Here is a 21229-nt window from a genome sequence, read left to right as displayed (position 1 = left end):
AGCAGTCTCCCGTGATTGGCTCATACATAACAATGATTTTTTTTGGGTCAAAGATGGGGCTTGTGCTTGGTGTTATTGTCACAATAAACTACAAATACAGGCTCGTGATGGATAACTAAGATATTTTTTAATAGGGGTGTAAATCACAAGTTTCATATGAGATTATATTGATTCTTTGGACAACGTTACCATATTTGCTGATATCATAAAGTCTGCCACAATAAGATTTTGATCGATATGAGACGATATCATATTTCATATATTAACACAATCAGTTACATGTATAACAACTCACAAAAAGCAACTAAATTATGATTTGACAATTTTATTACTGGGCTCTTCCAGACATTTAAATGAAGAAACAATCTATTCTTTTTGAATAAAAAGAATAAAAACAGACCTCCTGTTGTTCACTTTAAAGTGCCACACATGTTTAAGTTAAAAAGATGACAATACGTATCAATGTTTTCACTTTGCATCGATGATATTGGATTGTTACACCCCTATTATTTAATAATCAAATAATTTGAGGTCATTGTATCATATTGGTGTGTAGACAATATACAATTATGTTGTAACAAACCTGAAAAGCACCCAATGACGCAGATGAAGCTCAGATAAGATAAGCCGTCATTTATTCTCCAGGTGTAAGTCGAGCCTGAATGAAAGCAGAGGAAAGTTTCTCAGGAAAGATTTCTTTTCATTGGATGCATGTCTCCCTCTGGCTTTGTGATTGGTATCAGGTGATGTGGCCAAACTGGATATACAGACATAAAACACGCTGGTTTTATACCTGAAATGTTCACCTCTTCATGCTGCAATCATGGCGCCCAAAACAGTTGATATTATTACACCTTTTATGTTTGGCTTATGTGATATGAGTCAGCATAGTATTGGGCGAGACTTAGTATGGATGTGAGGATTATATGCACCCCAGCCTCCTACCTCTTTATTTCACAGATGAATTAAATCTCCTGCCTGTGTGTACTGCAAACACCTGGATACTGTGTGTTCAGCCAAAACACAGGTCTTATTATTAGATGATATTATGCACCGACTTTATTTACTTTGCTGCGGGGCCTTTCAGCTGTCAGGAAAAATGAAATAGGACCCTGGCAGGCTTTGTATACACCGAAACCTACGGTCCTCTTTGATTAAAGGTGAATAATCCTCTCAATATGCCGTGGCCGCTGCCACTGTGGGGAACATTACTTAACACACTGCTCTGTGTAGGAGAGTGAGACCAAGCTAATCGACTGTGTGCGTCTCTTATTATTACACTTAATCTGAGACTTACTGGTTAGTACTAGTCGTGTGTTTCCAACCACTTTAGCCGTGATTCACGTCATTTATCATCCTCCAAGAGCTGACAGCAACATCTGGCTCACTGTAGGGGGGAGGAGTGATGCGGGGGATGATTGAGAATGAATGCGGCCGAGTCATTGTTGTGACAGGACTTGAAGGGTTGATGGAGTTTGAGTGATACGCAGGGAAAACATCAACATATAGTTAGTCTGTAGTTGTAGATTTTTGTGTGGGAAGGCAAATAGACTGCATTTATATAGTGCTTCTTTTACCTAAGGCACCCATTCACATACACACTGACATACCGATGTATCAAGTAATCATTTCCTCTCTACTTGTGACATCTTCACCAGAGATACCTCGCTTGGTTTGCGGTAGTCATTAACAGGAAGTGGCATTTTCGGCATTTTTCGCTCTACTTGTTCACCCTGTTTGGGTGATTACAGAAGTTAATGAACTTTTAAGGTCTTATTGATAACAGTTTTATGTAGACAGATATATATTTTTTAATAATACGTCCGCAGAGCCTTTATAAAGGTGCCAAATAAAAGTATGGCTTTTCCTGAAAAAACATAATTAATTTATCATTTCAAAAATTTTGGCAGGTCCAAAATGAATGTTTTGTTTATCTCTGTGGAATATAGCTAACGTTTGGTTCCCACTTCTAACAAGGCTTGTGAGCCAATAGTAAAACGACGTTGGTATCACGTGGTATCTCTGGGTCGTCAGTTAGTGGGGGAAAACGGATAAATGGCTGAGATTGACGGTAAGCGCCTGGCAATGACTTGTCGTGAAGTGAATGCAATGGAACGGGGGAGGGAGAATGCGACATCTAGTGGCTGAATGTTATCAATAGCACCTGTAAAATGACTAGTGCAAATGTGTAATATGGTTTCTATAGTGTTACTCTACAAAGCTGCTGAGGTGGAACATTTGATTTGGCTCCTTTCACAGATATCAGGCTGGTTAAATGTGCAGACAGAGGTCAGACTCTTGGCTCTAGCAGCAGTTTACTCTCTGGGGAACCCATTCTCTCATAGAAAATCTGATTCCCTTTGTTCACCTGCTGCTGTGTACCTGATGCCCTCTACAAATTTACATGTACATCTGGTCAATGAGCCAAGGACCTACATTTAATAAACGTTTGACCTTAGTTGAGACTTCAATGTGATATAATCTCAGAAATTATGATAAAGCAGAGGTCTACGGCATTAGATAGATAGAAATTTGTATCAATTCATGTGTGAAACAAAACCTTTAAATAAATCACAACCTTGGCAGAGTCTTTAATATAATCTTTTTTTATTGAAATGGTTCTAAGCTATTTTTGATCACGCTGATGTTTTTGTTCCTTTTGTTAGTCTCTCTTTGTTCCTGAAATGGCATAAGCTGCTTATGCTTTTCTTTCTAATACATAGACTGTATATATCGATGGTCCATTGATATATACAGTTTATGTTCCTATCCTTTTTGTTCAAAGCTGTGGTCCCTCTGGGAGTCAGTTTTAAGGATTTTCTTTGCGGGTATTGTGGTGAACCATATCTCTAACCTTTTCAACCCTGCGGAGCGTTTGAAAAGGTCTTTTATTGTGTGATAAAGCAGTGCTCGAATCAACAAGACTTTCTAGATACAAAATACTGACTTCCAGTGAACTGTATATAAACTGAGGCACACTATTTTCGAACTGATATATGGATATGGCCATAAAAATGGCTTCTTGGGCCTGATTATTTCACAAAGGCAAGTAGAGTTGGAACAATTTCAGATTAATTGAGTAGTTTCAGTCATTTTTCAAACAAAAAAATGGCAACTATTTGCTTATTCCAGCTCCTCAAATGTCCGGATTTACTGCTTTTCTTTGTTTGCATTATTGTAAATTGAATATCTTTAGGTTGTGGACTATTGGTCAGACAAAGCAAGCAGTTTGAAGATGTCACCTTGGGTGCCTTGGACTGGTGATGGACATTTTATCATCCAAACCATTCATTTATTAATGTAAAAAATAGTTGGCAGACTAACCCATAATGAAAATAATGGTTTGTTGCAGTCCTGTTTGTTGGGTAGTATGTTTGTTGCAGCTCTAACTGTGATACAGGTTTAGTGAAGCTCTGAAACAAGCTGGTACATTACATCCGTGTGATGCTGAAAAATGTTTAATTTAACTTTGTTCTTGGGATCAGTTGGTTTTTCCTGGAGGCTTCACTTTCCCCGAGGCAAACAGTAGTTCCTCTATAAACCCTGCTGTTAGTGCTCGAGGTTCATGCAGTTCCCATTTCCCACCAGCGGGGGTCACCCTCAGTTTACTCATCACACAGTTTTAGCTCATCAGAATTCTCTGTTCACACAAAAAGCATTATTTACACAGGCTGAGTGCATCGCCAGCTCAATATTGTAGTACTTCTTCACATTTTTAGGATGAATATGAGTGCCTCCAGTGTGCAGTATGTATTTTCTGAAGATAAGGGGCTAAAGCTGTGAGGAGAAGGAGGGCATGTCATTAGCTCACACAGGCTATCTTTAGGGGGAACACAGCTCACTTTGACACTTCACATGTGTTATGGCCTTAAGTGTTTTGATTCTGAGATACTATTGTCTAATTATGCCTCCAATGGCCAGCTTAATGCACTCATATAACAACCCAACTGCATGACATTACAGATAAAAGATAATCCTTGCTTTTGGCTCAGTGATAGACAACGGAGAATTACTGTAAAGGAAAAATAATCGCATACTTCACTTCACTTTACTCAAGTAAAAAAATCAATACTTGTTAAACCAGCAGCTGACAGCCTGGGTATTGCTGCTGGTTGTGATTGTGTCCTAATGTCCCAGAAGACATCCCTTGTGTAGGAGCAGATGAGGATATACACCCTGTTGGGCTCGCATAAATATTCAACGCTGATTATACATGAGGAGGTTTTGATTTGTTCATCTAATGAATGATTCCATAGTGGAAATAATTGGCCCTCCACTCAGCCTCCTCACTCCACCGTCTTTTTCTCCTAATGTCTCGCTGGATATTCCACGAAACTCTTTTTTGTTTATTAAATTTTCTGTTTTATCAGGGCCCGCCCCGTGTCGTCGAGCACCTTTGCTTAATTTTCCGCATTCACACGTAAGCAGCACTCCACACCAATATCCCCCTTTGATTCTTTGATAACGCTTGTTAAACGTCCCACACTTTGGATGCAAATAGATTTCTAATTTCCGCAACGAGATGAGAATTTCATTAATTTGCGAAAGGGGTGGTTTGTTTGTCCTTCATCCTTCAAAGTGAAATTTGATCAAAGCCTCAGAGCAGCTAATGCTGGGGCGTCTGTTTTGTTTTGTGCTTACGCAGCGGCAGGGATGGAAGGGGAATTATTTAACCCCGAGGTAGCCTCTCAAGGAGTCATTTACTTAAAAGATGTTTGGTACATCGCTGCAGGTGAGAGACTGAGGGAGGGAGACGGTGGCACACGGGAGGTGAATTGCTCTAACCACACCGGAGTGGCTTCACATCATTGTCTTTTGATTCGCACTCCCTTTTCTTTTCGCTCCAACTTTCGCTACCAATGAGTCATCCTCCTCCCCCTCCTCCCATTTTCACTTTCCTTCTCATTTGAGCTGATTTCCCACCCACCCTTTTGAAGGCAGAGCGTGATCTCATGCCTCTACCCCTCCTTTCCAATCTCACACGCTCACCCACACATTTCCCCCGGGGCCTTTGCTCACCTGATTCAAACATGGCACACACACACACACACACACACACACACACACACACACTTGCCTGAAGGTCTGTGCATTGCACACACACACATCCACATGCACAGATTTAATTCTTTATTCCTATCCTCTCAATTGCCTTGTATAAAATGTATATATGTTATACAAACGGGAGTCTGTTTGTGTAATTGAATTAAATGGGTCTATATTCTACTGTGAGCATTAAACTCGCAGCAGCGTTCTCATATAAATGTCACTCAGCAAGACACTCTCACCCGCAGAAGCAGATTCAGTTACATGGGTGGCACGCTCCATCGCCTTTACTGCCACACTTCTTGCTGATAGTAGCTGGTGAAAATATTTAGTGCTTAGGCAGGTGTGTAACAAGGTTTTCTTGATGAGTGTTTGCTATCTCATGAAGTCTATATGAGTACTTATGCATATAGGGGGCATATAGATTGCATTTATCCTATAATTCCTCATCCATCCTGGTTCAGCTCCTTCCCAAGCCTACGGTCTATTTTTAGTGTCATTGTGCTTTAATGTGCTGTAAGATTATGGCATTACCTTAAATAAAAGATTTCTACTCGGCATAAATCCGCCTTGCATGAGATGTTCTCTTTAAATTGGATGTAATATAATATTTAGTTATATGTAGGATTTCTAGCCATGCTAGGGATGGCATTGATGGTCGGAAATATATCAGCAACTGTTGGATGGATTGCCATGAAATTTGGTGCACATATTCATGTTCCCCTGAGGGAGATTCCTAAATACTCTGGTTTTGTGGTTTTGAGTAAAATGTCTCAACAACATGCTAAGATGGTGAGCACTATAGCATTGTCATTGTGAGCATGATAGAATGCTGATTAGGGCTCCCCCCTCTTGGTTGATTAGTCGACTAATCGTTTGTTTTGGTCTTAAGCCAAATTCACAACGGAGCAGTGGCGAAGTGCGGCCTGCAGCGATGATCATGCAGTGTCTATGGAAAGCTGCGGCGGCCACTCCCGAGCAAAGCGTGCTACGGCCTTTTGATTCTGTAGCGGATTGTGGCCAAACAAAAGTTGGGAAGTGGTTAACTTTTAGTGGCGGAGTGTGGCCAGAGACGACCCACAGCCAATCAGTAAACAGATCCTGTGACTCCTGTGATATTTTGACCTATGTTACGAGGAATTTCTTCCCGCCTGAAACACATTAACACATCTCCCAGCTGCAGAACATTTTTATTATTGTGGCAAACTGCACTTCGCCGTTGCCTGGTGTTTTCAGCGTGTCTACTAAGATTTCTTAAGTCAATTAGTTTTGTTTTTTTTAATGCTTTTTTTATGCTTAATGACTTATTTTCCAAGAAACTTATGAGCACATCTTTGCTAAACACAAGATTTAAAGTGGTGCATTTGTGTGATTCTTTGTGGAGAAACTCAGTTTTACAGATCTGTCGATTAAATCAGTTAATCGATTAGTGGACAAAATCAAATGAGTGTTAGTTGACAATGAATACGAATTTCTTTGGTCGAGTACCGCTGTGTCTAGCCTCACAGAACTGCTAGCATGGCTGTAGACTCTCTGTGATTTGGACACTTTTGAATCATCATCATTTTGCATCATCACTGACAGGTGTAGAGTCACATACCTGTAATTATTGGATTTATAAAAATGTGATGCATTGCCGTGGGGGACACTACTTTTTTCGTTCCGTTGTTGCAATTTACAAGGGCACTATAAAGGCCTTAATTTCATACTCAGAATTTGGTGTTAGCAACACAGTTGACCCATTGAGCCGTGACTTTATCTCGGCTCCTTGGGAATGCAGGCTGAGAGCCCTTCATCTAACTGCAGCAATAAGCCTCAATGTATGCACAGCATAATCACTCAGGCTCTAATGCTTCTCAGAGATGCTCTGAAGGGGAATCCCCCGTTGTATTTTTCTTTCTTCTCGTCTTTCCTCTCGAGGCTCCCCATCATCTCCCAGGACAGCTATCCAACGAAACAAGCTGCAATCTTCTCCCGAACCATGCATTTAATGTTTTTCTACTACACTTTTTCCCCCACTGCACACCTCCTCTTTCCCTCTCCATGCCTCTTGTTCGCTACCTCATTTTTATTCTGTCCTCTCTTCACTTTATCCTTCACCCTTGCCCATGTCCTTAAACTCCTCTCTACCTCTTGTTCCTCTAATCCTATCTCCATTCCCTTTATTGTTCTTTCCCTGAGCATCTTTCCTTTTTTCCTGTAGTACCCTATTCCTCTCTGTATTTCTCTTGAGATATTTTGTTTGTTGTTTTTTATTACTTAGGAAATGATGCAATTCTCTTTTCTTTATTCGTGTCCAAGTGTGTCTGGGACTTTCTAAAGTGCTTACTTCAAGGACATCTTTTAATACCCTCTCTCTTTGTCACCGTCTTTCTTTCCTCGCCCTCTTCCAGGAGGAGTTGCGGGAGCTGAGGGAGCAGCCCATCGACCCCCAGGCGGAGCAGGAGATGATCGAGAGCATCGAGGAGGTCTACTTCTCCAACGACTCCTTCGACATGGTGCAGCACGAACTGGAGGTCAGAAACTCACTGTTCGAATGAGCGTTATTGACTGAATGAGCTCCACTCACTTGTAAAATGATGACAAGACACTCGCTCCCAAGTCCCCACGCCCCTCTCCATAAAATAATAGCTCCATCAAACCCGCCACGTTTCAGTAATTCTGATAACGGCATTATTGCATTTCTAATGTGAAGATATCTGGTTATGGTGTGGTACCCTGCGCTTTGGACCTCATCTGACTGGCAGAGTTAAAGCTCCTCCTCACCTGAGCTGCTGTTTGTTGCTCTTCTGCTGAGCCGCATACGCACCATTGACATCCGGATTGATGGATTGCATCCGCTCAACAGAGGAAGGGTGTGAAATCTCATTAGATTTATCTTGGTATTGCTACACCATCTGAAATGAGACTCTCAGTCAAGGGGAAAGTAATTACCTATTATCCTTTGGGCCGTGGATTTGTAATATATTCTTTCCTTAGCAGAGTTTGTTTGCTGTTTACTAAATAACGCCCTCTACCTTCTTGAATAATCTTACTTATGATCTGGCAAAGTGTATTTCTTGAGCAAATTCTTTTTGTTTTTTTGGATGGAGGAAGAGCGACAGCTATCCTCAGTGAAACCAGCTTTTATTTTTAAATGCCTAGTGTGATATATTTGATAAATGAAGATGCTCAGGAGTGAAGATTAGCTCTCTCAATATAAATGAAATGACTGCTATGGTCCTGAGCGCCAGAACTTGATTACTTTCATAGTTCTACTTTCATTTCAATTCAATTCAACACAACTTTATTGATCTAAGAAGGCAATTTGATTTTGGGCGGCAGTAAAAACAGACAGGAAACAGACATATGCACAGACAGACATTTACAAACAAAAGAGCTCTTTGGGACGGTGTTGAGCTGATTGTGCAGTTGCATTTAAAAGGTAATGAAAGTTATAATTTATTGAGCCCAGAATTGTCCTTCAGCTCCTTGTTCACCAGGCGGATGGCTTCCGGTATGAACAACGTTGGAGGGTACTATCTGGGTACTATCCCCCATGATGCCTTTGGGCCTTTGTCTTGACCTGCTGCTCATATAACGATGCTAGGCCTCGGGAGGGACGATTTTGGAAAAGGTGCTCATTATGATTTGGAGACACTTTCTGTTTTTTGACAGTGAGGGATGGGAACCAACAAATGAAAGGATAAACACAGAATACTCTCGAAGAAGGAACTGTAGAAGGTTTTGTAGGATGGATTTTTGGACAATGAATGAATTCAGTTTCCTGTGGAAGTATTGACTTTGGTGTGCTTTCTTGTATGTTGCTGAAACTTCAAGGTGTTATTAAAGATGGTACGGATATATTTACAGTTCCACAACACCCACCTCCTCGCCGTGTATAACCACGTTGTCTGTCCGAGGGGGCTTCCTCCTGAAACTAATGACCCTCTCCTTAGTTTTGGTGGCGTTCAACTCCAGCAGGGCATTGTTACACTGCTCTATGACATCATAGAGGACGGGACCATGTTCCTGTTCAGACCCTGAGAGTCGTGAGAGGACCGAATTTGATGAGGTGGCGGTTGGGATGGATGCTCTTACAGTCATCACTGTAGAGAATGAACAGGAGTGGAGATAGGACGCATCCTTGTGGTGAACCTGTGCTGGTGTACAGTGTGTCTGATAAAATGCCATTAGTCAGGACTCTCTCAGGTCTGTATCCACAATACATAAAATTAGACCTTGGACTAGATTGTTGTGAGTGATCAGTTTCTTGGTTAGGATGACATGCTGCATCATGGTGTTAATTGCAGAAGAAAAATCTACATATAGGAGGCCTGGCAAAGGTCCTGCCACAGATGCCATCAGGTCCAGCGGTCTTGTTGGATGGGGTGGATTTCTGTTTTTGCAGGTCAAGTGTGGTAAATGGCATAAGGCTGTGTTTGAGCTCCTTCATGTAGGAGGTCAGGTCAGACCTCTCGAAGCGGGTTAGTATTTCTCTGTGTGACACATACCTAGCAGGGATTTTTACTACGCTGAGCAGTAGAAACATTTGGAAGCAGCACTCAGCTGTATAGAAGTAAGAAGGGCTTACAGACTGTTTTTGCAGATGTGGATGCAAAAGCTTTCACCTGTGTAGGAGGATGTATCGTATGCAAACAATAAGGTTGTATGTTTGTATCTGTGTGTGTGATTATAGAAACTACCCCCTGAGCTGAACCTGCAGGAGCTGGAGGAGTACAGAGACAAGCTGAAGAGACAACAGGCAGCAGTAAGTAATTATCTCTCTCGCTCTCTCACACACACACACACGTGGGAAGAAATGCTTTGTAACATAGGTCAACATGTCACAGGACTCTGTTTACTGTGACATGTTTACGCTGCGGGTATTCTCTGGCCGCAATTATCCCCAACTTTTAGTTTGGCCGCACTTTGCAGCAGAATTAAAACGGCCGCAGCTCGCTGAGCTCGAAGCGGCTGCCGCAGCTTTCTGTAGACATTGCATGGCAGCTCGCCGCAGGCTGCACGTCGCCGCTGCTCTGGTGTGTTTTCAGCGTAAGGGTCTGATTCAAGTGAACCAATTAAAAGGCAATATCACAAAATATTAACAGAATGTATTTAATTAAGATTTGACCCACTGAAAATATGTTCTAGTAAATAAAAGCTGAAATAAATGTCTTTCTTCGCTAGTATTTTGTCTATTTGAAATGATCTCTTTTGGTTAACACAAGAAAGACAAGACAAGACTTCTTACTTTGACCTGACCCAAACTTTACAACATTTTCCTCAGACCTATTATGTTGCTATAACATTGTATTCTGATGCATGTACCCTTTGCGCGGTTTGACAAGACTCTGACCTGACTTGCCTGGCACCCCAGCAACTTTAAGTCAAACCGCTACATGGTAACATGAAATATGTGGAGTTGTGAAAAAAGTTTGAACGTCGTTAGCCTTTGTGTATTTACATATATGGCCTCAACTGTATTACCATTTAACTGGGAGCAGCGTGGTCACAAAGCTAGATGAAAACTTGAGGTTCAAAGTTCAATCTTGACCTTGAGAACAGCGGTTGACATAACAAATCTCACCTCAAGGTCCATGTAGTAGCTTTTCAGGAAGAAGACAGCAATGAAAACAGCTTAAAACACACTGGCTCACACTGCAGACAAGAAAAACTAATACATCTGAACTATAATTCCCCAAAAGCCTGTTTTCAATTAGGTAAATGCTTGGAATTTCTTTGCTTTATTATCTCATAGCAATTTATCTTGATTTGCGTGAAACCCCAAAGATCCTGTCTGACAAGTTCTGGTGTCCCACCTCAGTCAACAGCGCCATGTTGTGTGTGTGTGTGTGAGGCTAGACAGGACCATTAACACCCCTAAATACCACGATTTGTTTTGTAGATAGATGGGTCCTTTTTAAGCCAAAAACCTGCACCCATTAGCAATAGTTTGTGCTTTGTGCCTGAACTCTGATTGCAGACTCTTCTGACGTCAGTGACTGCGTTTTCGTCCCGCGGCCACAGCAGGACTATTTACATAGTGGCCGTCATTCTGAGGTCAGTCAGGTACTCGCGGATTCAGACCGGAGAGCTGGACTGTTAACAAATTCTATTTATAGAAACACGTGGTAGAGGAAGCAGCTCTTTTTCCCCTCTGCACCCTCAATCTTCACAGTTCAGTGCAGATTTCGCCCACTTAGCCCTCCTTCCTGACAAGCTTCCGTACTTTCACACACCTGTTTGTCTCCATCGCTCCTTCAGCTCTATGTTTGTTTTTTAGTACTTTGCCACATCTATTCCCTCCACACCTCCTCTTATCCCTTTTTTTCATATATGACGCTCTCCCCCTCACTTCCCCTCGTTTGACACTTTTGGCAGTTGCCCACAGAGCTGTCTGTCTAGTTGAGATGATGCTCCAGACTTTATGGCCTGTGGCATGATGAGACCTTCAAGTTAGTAACACAGACGTACTCTCACAAGTACCCTCTCTCTCTCTCTCTCTCTCCCTCTGGCTGTGAGCCGGAAGGCACCTCATCGGAATAGCCATGGTAATTGGTCCAGTGTGCTGTCAGGCAGAAAATCTGCAGCTATGTTTCTCAGCAAGCTCGTCAATACGAACCTGCAATCCTGAGCCTAAATCAGCAAACCCTCTACCTGTTTGTCTACCTCAATACCCTGAGGCTTTTGTTAGATATCATCAGTATATATCTCCTTTCATTTGTTTATTTTTCAAGCTAAATTTTCTTGTCTTTCTTTCTGAAAATCATCATCTTGCTGTTGTACAATTTCACAGATCGATTACCATGAGAGTGAAGAAAGAGACAATAGAACATTACATACACAAGTAGAGTACACATGAAACAGCTATAAGTATAGACATATACATACATTAGGAGAAAGACCCCAAACCCCCAAAACAAAAGAAAAATGTACAAAATTATACTATATTTGTGTTTTTACACTTTCTCTCAGGTCTCACTATCTCATCGATCAGTCAGACATTTTCTGAATAATTATCAGGAGATGGAGATAACACCTGTTGCCATTTCTGAATAATGGCTTTCTTTTGTTCTAACTATCACTCCCATTCCATATTTTTTATCTGTTCAAAATGTACCCTGAAGGCAGATTTGTCAAGTATTTAATACTCTAATCAACATGGGAGTGGGCAAATATGCTTGCTTTATGCAAATGTATGTATATATTAATTATTAGAAATCAATTAACAACACAAAACAATGTCAAATAGTGTCCAGAAACCCTCACAGGTACTGCATTTAGCATAAAAATATGCTCACATCATAACATGGCAAACTGCAGCCCAACAGGCAACAGCAGCTGCCAGTGTGTCAGTGTGCTGACTTGACAATGACTTGCCCCAAAATGCATGTGATTATCATAAAGTGGGCATGTCTGTAAAGCCATGCCAGTGTTTCCTCGCCAAAATGTAGCTCAAGTTTGGAGCGTTATTTAGCCTCCTTCTTGACAAGCTAGTATGACATAGTTGGTAACAATGGATTCTTTAAGTTTTTCTAGTTTCTTAGATGCCACTATCTTCACTCTAGCTTTAAAACTGAGCCAGCTACAACCTAAAAATCGCATGTTGCGTTAATGCGTTAAAGAAATTATTGGCGTTAAAACGATCTTGCGTTAACGCGTTATTATCCGGTTAACTTTGACAGCCCTAGTTGTTTTGTATCAGCAAAACAACACCGTTGCCATGACAGGGAATCAACATTTCTGCTTGATTTGATAGTGAGAGAGACAGACAGGAAAGGCAGGGAAGAGAGAGGGGATGACATGCAGCAAAGGGCCTTGGGCCGGACTCGGCCTTAATGATACACCCTCACTATTTTAAAATCAGAACTCATGTAACAATGTACTGCAAAAAAGCCTTCACACTGCATATTTATTGTATTGTGAAGTCGTACCTGTGGATGATTGTGTATGTGTTGTGGTTAACCAAACTAGTGCTGCCACTAAAGGAAAACCATCTCTCTTGGTGGGAAACTTATATGTGTGCATCCATACTGGACACATACTGACTCCCCTACAGCATCATTGGTAGCCTACAGAGGCTCGTAGTCGTCAGTGTGTGAAATAGGGCCTAGCCCTCTGAAGGAGTAATAACAGTGCTTTCAGTTCCTCACTATGGGGCTGTTGTGTGACGGCCTTTCCTCCTGGCGGATATTGATGCTGTAAAGCAGCGTGACGTAGGAGTGTGTGTATCTGTGTGTGTGCTAGGGAGGGCTTCAGTACATGAGATGAATGTACTGTTCCGTGTGTACTGCATGTACTTGTTCCTCTATTTGCCGTTCTTTCTTCACATGTGTATTGACACATAACTATCCCTTCTCTTTCCTTTTTCTTCCCTTCTCCTGAGTCATATGCTGTAGGGTAGAGAACGGACTTTCTGTGGTGTTTATTTTCTCTCAGCCCTATGTTCCCTCAGATCAGTACCTCTGGTGCCATACCATTGTTCTGACGACCCATTATTTCTAAACCCCAAAAGTCAAATCCCATTTCTTCGACAACCCGTTATCCCAAAAACAAATGCCCATTTTTCCAAAAGGGCCCATTGCTCAGAAAATACAACAAATACACATACACAGCACATGGCTAATTATAATGTAGAATGATGCCACTGGACCTTCCTAGTCACAATTTTTTCCCTACTATGGTGAAGGCATGTCCCGCCCTACTCTGCCTCTGATTGGCTTACCCTGATATTTTTACCCTAACCCTGACCAATCTCACTCCTCATGCCTAAACCCAACCAACGAAGGCAACGAGTACTAGCCAGACTGTCTGTCTGTTATCGGATATTGGTAGCGCGATATCTCAAAAAGTTATTGACAGATTTTAACATGGGCCTGGGATGATGCTGAGGGAACATAGGGGCTGAGGGAACATAGGGGCTGAGGGAACACGGGCCTGAGGGAACATAGAAATGACCCCCTTTCTGTGGTATTGGAGAAGAGAACAACTGCCCCGTTTCTCTGCCACAGTAACCAAGCTTAATTGGCATCTTTTACACACGCCTGGCAGAGGCTCGTCTCAGGGCAAATGTACTTTTCGTGCAACAACACTCGAAAAATCTCAGGGTCCAGAGACACAGTGTGCAATCTTGGAAACCCATCAGCTATCGGTCTGACAACGGATAAGCCTCTGGGGGCAAGGGGCTATATTTCTGGGGTATAGCCAGCTGATATCCGGGCCAAGACGCTGCTCATTGTTTACAGTCCAATTTGCAACTTGAGATGTGAGACTGGAGTTGGAGTTGAGAGACGATCTGTACGACCGGATTGTTTCACAAGTAGCCAGTTTACAAGCTGATTTTAAACCAAGAAAAAGCTCAATCACTGTCAGACGATAGCTGTGTGTTCCTAGATTGCATTTCTGCCAATGCGTTCCGCCTCTGTTGCTCTCCACACGGACTGTTTACCTCCATTCGACCAAAGCCTGCTCGAACGTGACTGGTCAATACTACTCGGACTACCAAAAGAAACCACAACGCTTCTGATGCCAAAATCTTGTCCTGTTTGCAACAGATTCTAGATACGAATGCAGAATCTGTTTATAGAGATTAGGTCGTGTGTTGTTGCCATAATTCCCCATGTAAACACACAAATGGTAGAAAGCCTTAATACATATTGACCCACATGCTTGTATCAGGGCCTTTATTGACCGTATTTGTCATCTAAACCTACTCAGATAAACCCATCTGTTCCAAAACCTGTAATACTTCTAGAACATATATAGTAGTTAAAGTGCTTTAAAGATACAACTCATGAGCAGCAACATTTTGCCTTCCCATCCACCTCAAAGTGACTTTCCTCACAGAAACGTAGACTGAAGAGATGTCGGAGGAGGCAATGTTGATAACTTGGAAGAACATATTACATTTTTAGAGCTAGAGATGACTATCCCTCCTGCAGCAATAATGAATTCTCTCCCAGCGCTCAGTTGTTTAAAAAGCTAGTAATGCTAATGCAACCTTTGCCTAAGCCCCGCCGCCTGGCTGCCACATTTCTCCTTGTGTTTCAGTCAGGCTGAAATCATGTCCTACTGTGCAGAGGAAGTGAGTGAAAGTGGAGCACGAGAGATGACATCACAGCTTCAAAGTGAATATGTGTTACACTGCTTTGTGTTAACCCTCACTGTTGACTTTACTGTGTTTCGACTCCCTAGCTCTCTTAATCAGGAAGACTGACCTTCACTATCCTGCTCGAGACTTTTCACTGCTACCAGCCCTAATTAGTGCTAGCTAATTTAACTCTAATTGCCTCATGCATCTCAGTAAACACTTGCAAACTATTCCGACACATTTATTATAAGCCTATGTATATCTATAGTCTACAGCCTTCTTGCTAATGAGCAAATTGTCCCAACATGTTCAATCTCTGTAATCAATGCTCGTGTTCGTTAGCTCCGTCATTCTAATAGATGATGTGGGTGAGCTGCAGAGTGAAGTCTGTATGAGACATCTGTCTTCTCCTGTCACTTCCCGCATTTTTTCCTCCCTCGTGGCACATGTTAGTGTTCCTAATGAGAGAAAAATGGCATTCATTGTCTTACTGTGTCTTGAGTTGATGATTGTTCATTGCCAGTCACTAGTTTTTGGACAACATTGACTCCATCTGCTGAATATTGCATGCACTGCGCTCACTTTGCAACCCAGTCGCTGCACAATTAGCCTCCATTTGTGTATGTGAGGGCGAGCTGAGAACTAATGACTTTGGCCTTGTGGCTCAAGTGGGAGGGTTTGGTTACTCACTGCTGCTGGGTTTCCATTATGTGTTTAGACTCCTTTTTTAAAAAGTTTAATGTTATGTGTTGTAGTCAGTGGGTTGCCAATAGGTGGCGTTATGGTCTAATTTTGGGCCAGCTCTGTGAATGGTTGAGGGTGTGTCTGGGACTTCTGTAACACGATTCCACAATGTTACTGAGTACTGGATATATTTTTCTTTGACCATCTTATTCATGCATTTATTCATTAATTCAACCTTTATTTATACCCCAAAGATCATTGAGGGGCGACCCTCATTTACCGCATCAATTACGAAAACAAAGACAAGGAAAGCAAAACAACTATGAGATGTACAAACAGAGAAGAGGCAATACCATTATAAGAATTATAAAAGCCATCAAAACTTTTCGATTTGGAAAAATAATTTGATAGATACATTTGGATATTTAAGAGTACGTACAAAAGAATAGAATTTTGAAATTACCATAGATAATTTGACAGGTTAAAATCCAAGATTAAGTATTGTAAAACAATGCATTTGAATGTTAAAAGACACAAGACCCTGTTTCAATTGAGCTGCATTCGCCATCTTTTCAGGTCTCCAGTCGGCCACCATGTTGAAATGTCGATCCCTGCCCATAGCCTGGTCTACTGCATACTAGCAGATATGAACACCTCCTCACTACTGTGAATAAACTCATGCTAACCGTAAAAACATGTACTGTGTGTGTGTGTGTATGTGTTGGTGTGCACAGTAATGGAGATAGAGGAGAGATTGCTCACTGTGAGTCGGAAAAAAATGGTTGGTTACATCTACTGGATGAGTTCTTTTGCCATGATAATGAGCAGCACATTCATTACCAGCTCATGTATTTGTAGTAAGATTTGAAACATTTGAGCTTCATTTACTCTTCACTTTGAAATTACAGTTATTGTTTTTCTTGTAATTCATACAGCCCATGAGTTCTAGAAATTAGCCCTTACTGAATATACATCAGACCGGCAATACGTCACCCAGAGTAGGCTCGCATGACCACTTTAAACAAACCGGTAATAGTAATAACGCTATGCCGAAGAGTTACTGTGTAGTTTGTTGCACCAACATTGAATCCAAAAATGCTGATCTATGATTTGTTCCCCTGCCATGTCCTAAAAAAATATATAATAGAGGGTCTTTATGGCTCCAAGCTATAGACCAGACCAGCATTGCGTCATCGACGAGGCTGCGCTCCTATTTGGGGCAAAGAAACTCGCCATCACAGGAGAGAAAATGGAAAATGCCAAAAAGCTGTTGTGTAGCGGGTTAACTGAGGCTTTCACACTGACATCTGATACACATACGATACGTTAATATTCACCGTGTGGTAAATCGCTAAATGATGCTGGTAACAGTGACTAGCATGGCTAGCTGACGTTAGCTTGAGTGGGAGGCTGCTGCAGTAATACAGTCATACATTAACATTATAGCAGTATGAGTCTGTCGTCTCCAACTAAATCTCAGCCCATAGATCAAACAGTTAGCTATTAACACGTTGATTATTCAAAGACAACACTTAGACTAATGTGATTCAATCAAATATATGTATAGAAGTCTGAATAAGCACTATCTGGCCACTGTGTTGGACGGGCGAAGACTGAAGGGACATGATGGCGACCAACATTAATTTATTAAGGTATGGCGAGCGCTCAAATTCAGGCAAGGTCGCAAAATAACTACTAGACATGTGTATAAAACAAACGTTTGTATAACAAGAGATGAATGCATGCGAATTTGTCAAAATTACAATCCAAACATACGTCAAATTGCATTGAAGTCTATGAGACCTTCGGTTTTCTTTCCCCCAAAAGGGGGGCACAGCCTTGACTTTTTGCGAAGTACCCGTATGTGCTGGTCTGATGTATACACGAGAATGTACTTTTTTGATACCACTTCCTGTTACACTGGGGATCCTGTATTAAAGGGGCACACTTCAAAATAGAAAAATAACCCTGATGTCATAATGATACAATCAGGATTAATTCAGCTTGGGTTTTCGAGACTAAACTTTTACAACAGAAATCCAGTGTTACAAAGGGGGGACATGGAGATGTGGTGTTTACCAGGCAGGGAGAGTCTAATGACACGATCGAGGTGCAATATGCGACTACAGACATTTTACAATCCTTTAACTTTTTCAAAAAGTGTTGCAAGTATTGAATGAGAGTCATCGGTAGGAGTTAACCATAGCTCCAATCTGTAAGACTTGTTTCTATGGTCCTTCAGTGCGAGTGAGGTTGACGATGCATTCAATTTCCATTGACCCTCATTGTTCTTCAGCTTTTTCCTTCTCCACTAATAGCAGTGGGGGACAACACTAATAGCAGGGGGTCATAGTGATCTGATGACCGTGCTGAATACTGTGCTTGATGCCATAAGCAGGGAACGTGTTCTTTAGATAATTACAATTCACCTGAGATGTCAGTCAAATTGGTAAAAGGCACAAAGGAGAGGAGAGAACATTTGAAAATACAATAGGAACAGAGACTTCTCTGAAAGAAGAGTAAGGCTATCAAGAAAGGCATTGAATGAAATGAAACTGAGAAAGGGAGACGCTCTTTTAAAAGGCTTTCGCTATATTGCTCTTTACATACAGACATCAGTAATTGTTATTTTAGCTCCATCCTTGATAGCAAGATTGCATTGCCCAGACTGTTTTTTGTGGGGTGACATTTAGGTAGAACATCAAAATGTCTTCGTTATTTCTTATGCTCCATTTCTCATCTTTTTTTTTTCCTTTCTCTCTCTCTGTAGGTTTCTAAAAAGGTCGCCGATCTCATTCTGGAGAAACAGCCCGCTTATGTTAAGGTAAGCCTTCAGTGTCAACTCACGATCACATTAAACAACTCTTTCTGTCTTTTCTTGGCCCAGACACTCACCTAAAAAAAGTAATTCCAAAAAACATATCAGTTATATTTGACATTTGTTTTCTTTTTTGGGAATGGCGTCTTTTCTGAATTTTCTATGACTGGATCGGGTTATTTTGATATCAGGGTGTCAGTGGATGTGTTCCTGTGTCAGCTGTCGACTGCCAACAAGATAAAGTAGAGTTTCCGTAACCATGGCAATAGGAAATCTGACTCCAACCATGGATTAGGAAAAGGAGACAATAATCTACTTTTTATTCTCAATATAGTCGGATTGGGATTTAAAACTAAATCCATAAAATCCCTTCTTAGAGGAAGGGGGGGGGGCCAGGGGTTTGATCCAGGACTGCCCCGACTCCTCGCCAGATCAGCAAACTTTCTGTTGCTGTTGTTACACAAGTTAGACAATAGACTGTGTATGAGAAGTTTATTGGAATTCAGTTCCAAACTAATAAATTCTATTTCAAATTATGCGATTCAGATTTAGTTTTTTAATGCAATTATTCAAGTTAAACAATACAAATTCAACTTATGTGATTAAAATTCAGTTTAGTGACTCATATTTCTGCCCGCAGAGAAACTACTTATTTACCTTTTTTTGGATCTTGGATATCAACGATTGTTAGTAAAATAAACTCTATAGACGCTGCCAGTGTTGCCAGATTGGGCTAGTTTCCGCCCATTTGGGCTACTTTTGATTACGTTGGGCTGGTCGATGAAATTTGGGCTGCTGTTGTCAACAGTTGGTGGGCTTTTGAAAACACAGATACAAAATTCAGTAAACTTTGTTGTCTCCGCTCACTCATATTGACGTCATCTTCACTGACGTTGACATGGCAATTTGTGTTGTCTAATTTCAGTCTTTGTGGGTTGTGATAGCCTATTTATCTAACATTTTATCTTTGGTTATTTGATGCAGATATGAAGCTTTTTATGCTTATGATGTGTTTTCTATTGAGCATGTTATGGTTTTACATGGGTTTCTGGCAAGGTTATGATTTGAACCATTTTTAAGTAGCGATGGGCTGGAAACTGGCAATCTGATCTGGCAACACTGAACGCTGGTGTTTGCGCAGGTGCTCGAGTGGGCTTCAAATTAACAGTGTTTTGGCTTGAGATCAAATATTTGCATATTACTAAATATGTATATTTGTGTGTGAGTATGTGTGTTGGATTAGTTGAAGGATTTGGTCTTTTTTATTTATTATAATTTAGCAATCACTAGTCCCATCAGATTTATCATTATTGAAGTTTGGTCGAGTATGTCAAATTTGTGTTAAGTCAATAGAGCTTTGATACCAGCAAGACACAGCAGCAGATAACTGACAGCTTTAATACATTTGGTATATAGTGAAATTGCAGTGAAATTACCATCATTGTTGAGCCTTGTGGAGGTCAGTCTATGAATAGCAGATTGATCATTATTTCTTTGACCTCCGAGTGACAGCAGGGCTTATTAGCAGACGTTGCCAGGGGTTTTGGGAGCATTTCCATTGACCCGTCTCAGCCCTCTTTCATTTCTACAAATGCCCCGTGGAGTTCAGAGGGCACTTCAGTTTCTACATCCACTGCATTAGTGTCACAATGAGAAGACAGACAGAGTTGCACTACATAATTTCCTAGCATTAAGAAAGACCAAACGTAATACTGACCAACTTGGTGCTCGTCCCTTAATTTGCAGAAATGTTAAGTATCCAGTGTAATGCCTTGTAATTTAATATGCATTACCCTGTGTCTCTGAGGCTGTTCTGTGTACCTGCTACTATATGAGGTTTCATCATTTTCTCCACCATGTTTTCTGTCCTAAGGCTTCTTATCTCCTCTCTGTGATACTTTATCAAACACGTACACAGAAACACATACTGCTGCAGAAACACAGCCACAGGGCACGATGCCACTTCTCCCCAGTGCTTACGCGCTGTGTATAACACATCGCTGCACACATAAACTGTACGAACACATACACCCTGAAATGATGGCCTGCTAAGCGTGTGATGTGAGTCATAGCTATGTAGTGACTAACATTACTTATGTTGGAGCCCGTGTTTGATCACAGTTGCTGCTTTCAAGCGACGCATGCACTCGTAAAGAGTCACAAGTGTGATTAGGTGTCTTCACGTGGAAGGTTACATAGAGGCCAGAGTCATTATCATTGATTCATTTACAAATGTTGATTACTAATTAATTGGTATATTCTTCAGGTGCCCACATTTTACTACTCTTTTCTTTCATTCTCACACCTTTACATTTGAATTTGATATTCTGAAGTTGACAGATGTAACATTATTTTCCATGAGTCCAAGGTGTGATCCAGTTAAATTGCTGGATCAATAAAACAGGGTATGTGCCGATTTTAAAATAACCACCCTCTGTTATCTCTTCAGGCAAAAACAGACGGGTTAGAATTGAGTGGACAACTTGTCAATAAAGAAAGATTGCCTTCTGGGAGTCCAACTTGTAATGAATTTGCACCTGGTAGCCCTGATTAGGTCACTCAACACCATTGGAAAGGGACTTGGACTGGTATTCAATTATTTTTCCACT

General features: G+C 41.2%; 1 protein-coding gene and 1 long non-coding RNA gene across 3 annotated transcripts in view; one reads left to right on the top strand and one right to left on the bottom strand.

Moving 5' to 3' along the window:
• Positions 1–21229, top strand: part of vps50 (VPS50 EARP/GARPII complex subunit) — a 124551-nt gene that overhangs the window by 3261 nt on the left and 100061 nt on the right. For both annotated transcript variants that reach the window (XM_037794526.1, XM_037794525.1), the window contains exons 3-5: positions 7440–7562; positions 9725–9796; positions 18573–18626. In XM_037794526.1, the coding sequence (XP_037650454.1) occupies positions 7440–7562; positions 9725–9796; positions 18573–18626 (249 nt within the window). The remainder of the gene's footprint in view (positions 1–7439; positions 7563–9724; positions 9797–18572; positions 18627–21229) is intronic.
• On the bottom strand, positions 707–17266 carry LOC119503039. Its single transcript, XR_005210240.1, has 3 exons — positions 16819–17266; positions 10268–10278; positions 707–719 (listed from the first exon to the last, which is right to left on the bottom strand). It is a non-coding gene; the product is annotated as an uncharacterized LOC119503039 (long non-coding RNA).

Source organism: Sebastes umbrosus, chromosome 15 (assembly GCF_015220745.1).
Source record: "Sebastes umbrosus isolate fSebUmb1 chromosome 15, fSebUmb1.pri, whole genome shotgun sequence".
Taxonomy (NCBI): domain Eukaryota; kingdom Metazoa; phylum Chordata; class Actinopteri; order Perciformes; family Sebastidae; genus Sebastes; species Sebastes umbrosus.
This window is presented reverse-complemented; position numbering and strand designations above follow the sequence as displayed.